Below are 1,478 nucleotides of genomic sequence, written 5' to 3'. Positions count from 1 at the left end.
CTCAACAGACCAATTTAAGGCCAGTAATCACAGAGTTGGTGTCAAGTGCAAGACAACTTTATGAAGACTCGTGCGAATTACTTAGAGATAAAGCGCATAATTTAGTAAGTGTCCTGTATGTTGTTAATAATTTATTTTGATACGCCATTAATGATGAAATTTATATGTTATAGAGATTACGGGAAGATTTAGAAAGTAAGTTATCCCTTTCTTTGGCCAGTATGGAACAAGAATTAAAAAAATGTACATTTGATGAAGGAGGCACAGGATTAGTATATTTACAAAACTTGCCCTCAGATGAACAGGTATATATAATGTATAATTTAAAATATTTCTTTGCCTTAATTTTTTATTATGTATTTAAGCTAACGATATGTATTACACATGAAAATTGAATAATGCTACTTTTGTGTAGGGAGATAAAAAGAATAGACATAAAGGTTTATTCTGGATGAAGTTCCGACGTTCAGGAGGTAATTCTGGAATACATGCTGCTCGGGATCAAGTTACTACATGGGGCGTACAAGAAGTGTGTTCCTGGTTGGAGAATCTACAATTGGGTGAATATACAGACAAGTTCGTTTCTCATGATATACGAGGTAGGGAATTGTTATCACTAGCCCGCAGAGATCTCAAAGAACTTGGTATTACAAAAGTAGGACATGTTAAACGAATCTTACAAGCTATCAATGATCTAAATAATTAGGCATACAACACTTATTTAAACATTTCAAAGTATAAAATATACAATCAATAAGTAGTGTATTATAGCAGTTAGTAACTATTTGAAAATAAAAATATATAATAATATTAATTATAATAAATATTAATTTTTTTTTTACAAAATTTATTTAAATAGTAGAAAAATGTTATAAGATACATATAATTAAAACTTTTATGTAATGGCGAAACATAATACAAATACAACATAAATATTCTAATAATACAAGGCACTTAGTGGAATACAGCAGTGTTCTAATAAAATTGTTATCTACACGGTCGTATATAACAAAAAAATGTTACTTGTGCCAAACTGTTAAACTGATTCTGTCAAGAGACAAATGATTATAGGAGAGATATACAAAAATTTGTCTTTTAAAAATACAAGCATGGTATAGGCATGCCTAATAAGATGCATTTTAATACAATTCATATTATAAAGTATTATTGTATATAAGCATATAGCATTGACAATGCATTTATTAAACAAGAGAATTGAACAATATTCATTAATTTAAGTTATATTTGTTCTATCATGTATTGTACAAAAGTTAAAGATTTCAACAATCACGTGTTATTGTAAATTATGTATAAGTTTAGAGATATATATTATATATTACTGTTTGCCGTTTTTTTACACTTGATAAATATTACAATTTGGAAATTCAGAATATTATACTAAGTTTACTTCAAACAGTATTAATATACTTGAAAATTACATTCTAAATTTAGGTATGAAGTAAGTACTGTCAATTATA

At 27.3% G+C, this 1,478-nt stretch overlaps 1 protein-coding gene across 1 annotated transcript in view; it reads left to right on the top strand.

Moving 5' to 3' along the window:
* LOC108573601 (diacylglycerol kinase eta-like) overlaps nt 1-706 on the top strand; it is a 36,095-nt gene extending 35,389 nt beyond the window's left edge. The window contains exons 18-20 of the mRNA XM_017936064.1: nt 9-104; nt 174-305; nt 416-706. Coding sequence (XP_017791553.1) covers nt 9-104; nt 174-305; nt 416-706 — 519 coding nt within the window. The remainder of the gene's footprint in view (nt 1-8; nt 105-173; nt 306-415) is intronic.
* Nucleotides 707-1,478: the final 772 nt, after the last annotated feature.

Source organism: Habropoda laboriosa, unplaced genomic scaffold, assembly GCF_001263275.1.
Source record: "Habropoda laboriosa isolate 0110345459 unplaced genomic scaffold, ASM126327v1 scaffold128, whole genome shotgun sequence".
Lineage (NCBI taxonomy): Eukaryota > Metazoa > Arthropoda > Insecta > Hymenoptera > Apidae > Habropoda > Habropoda laboriosa.
Note: the sequence above shows the minus strand (reverse complement) of the source record. Positions and strands in the feature narration are given on the sequence as shown.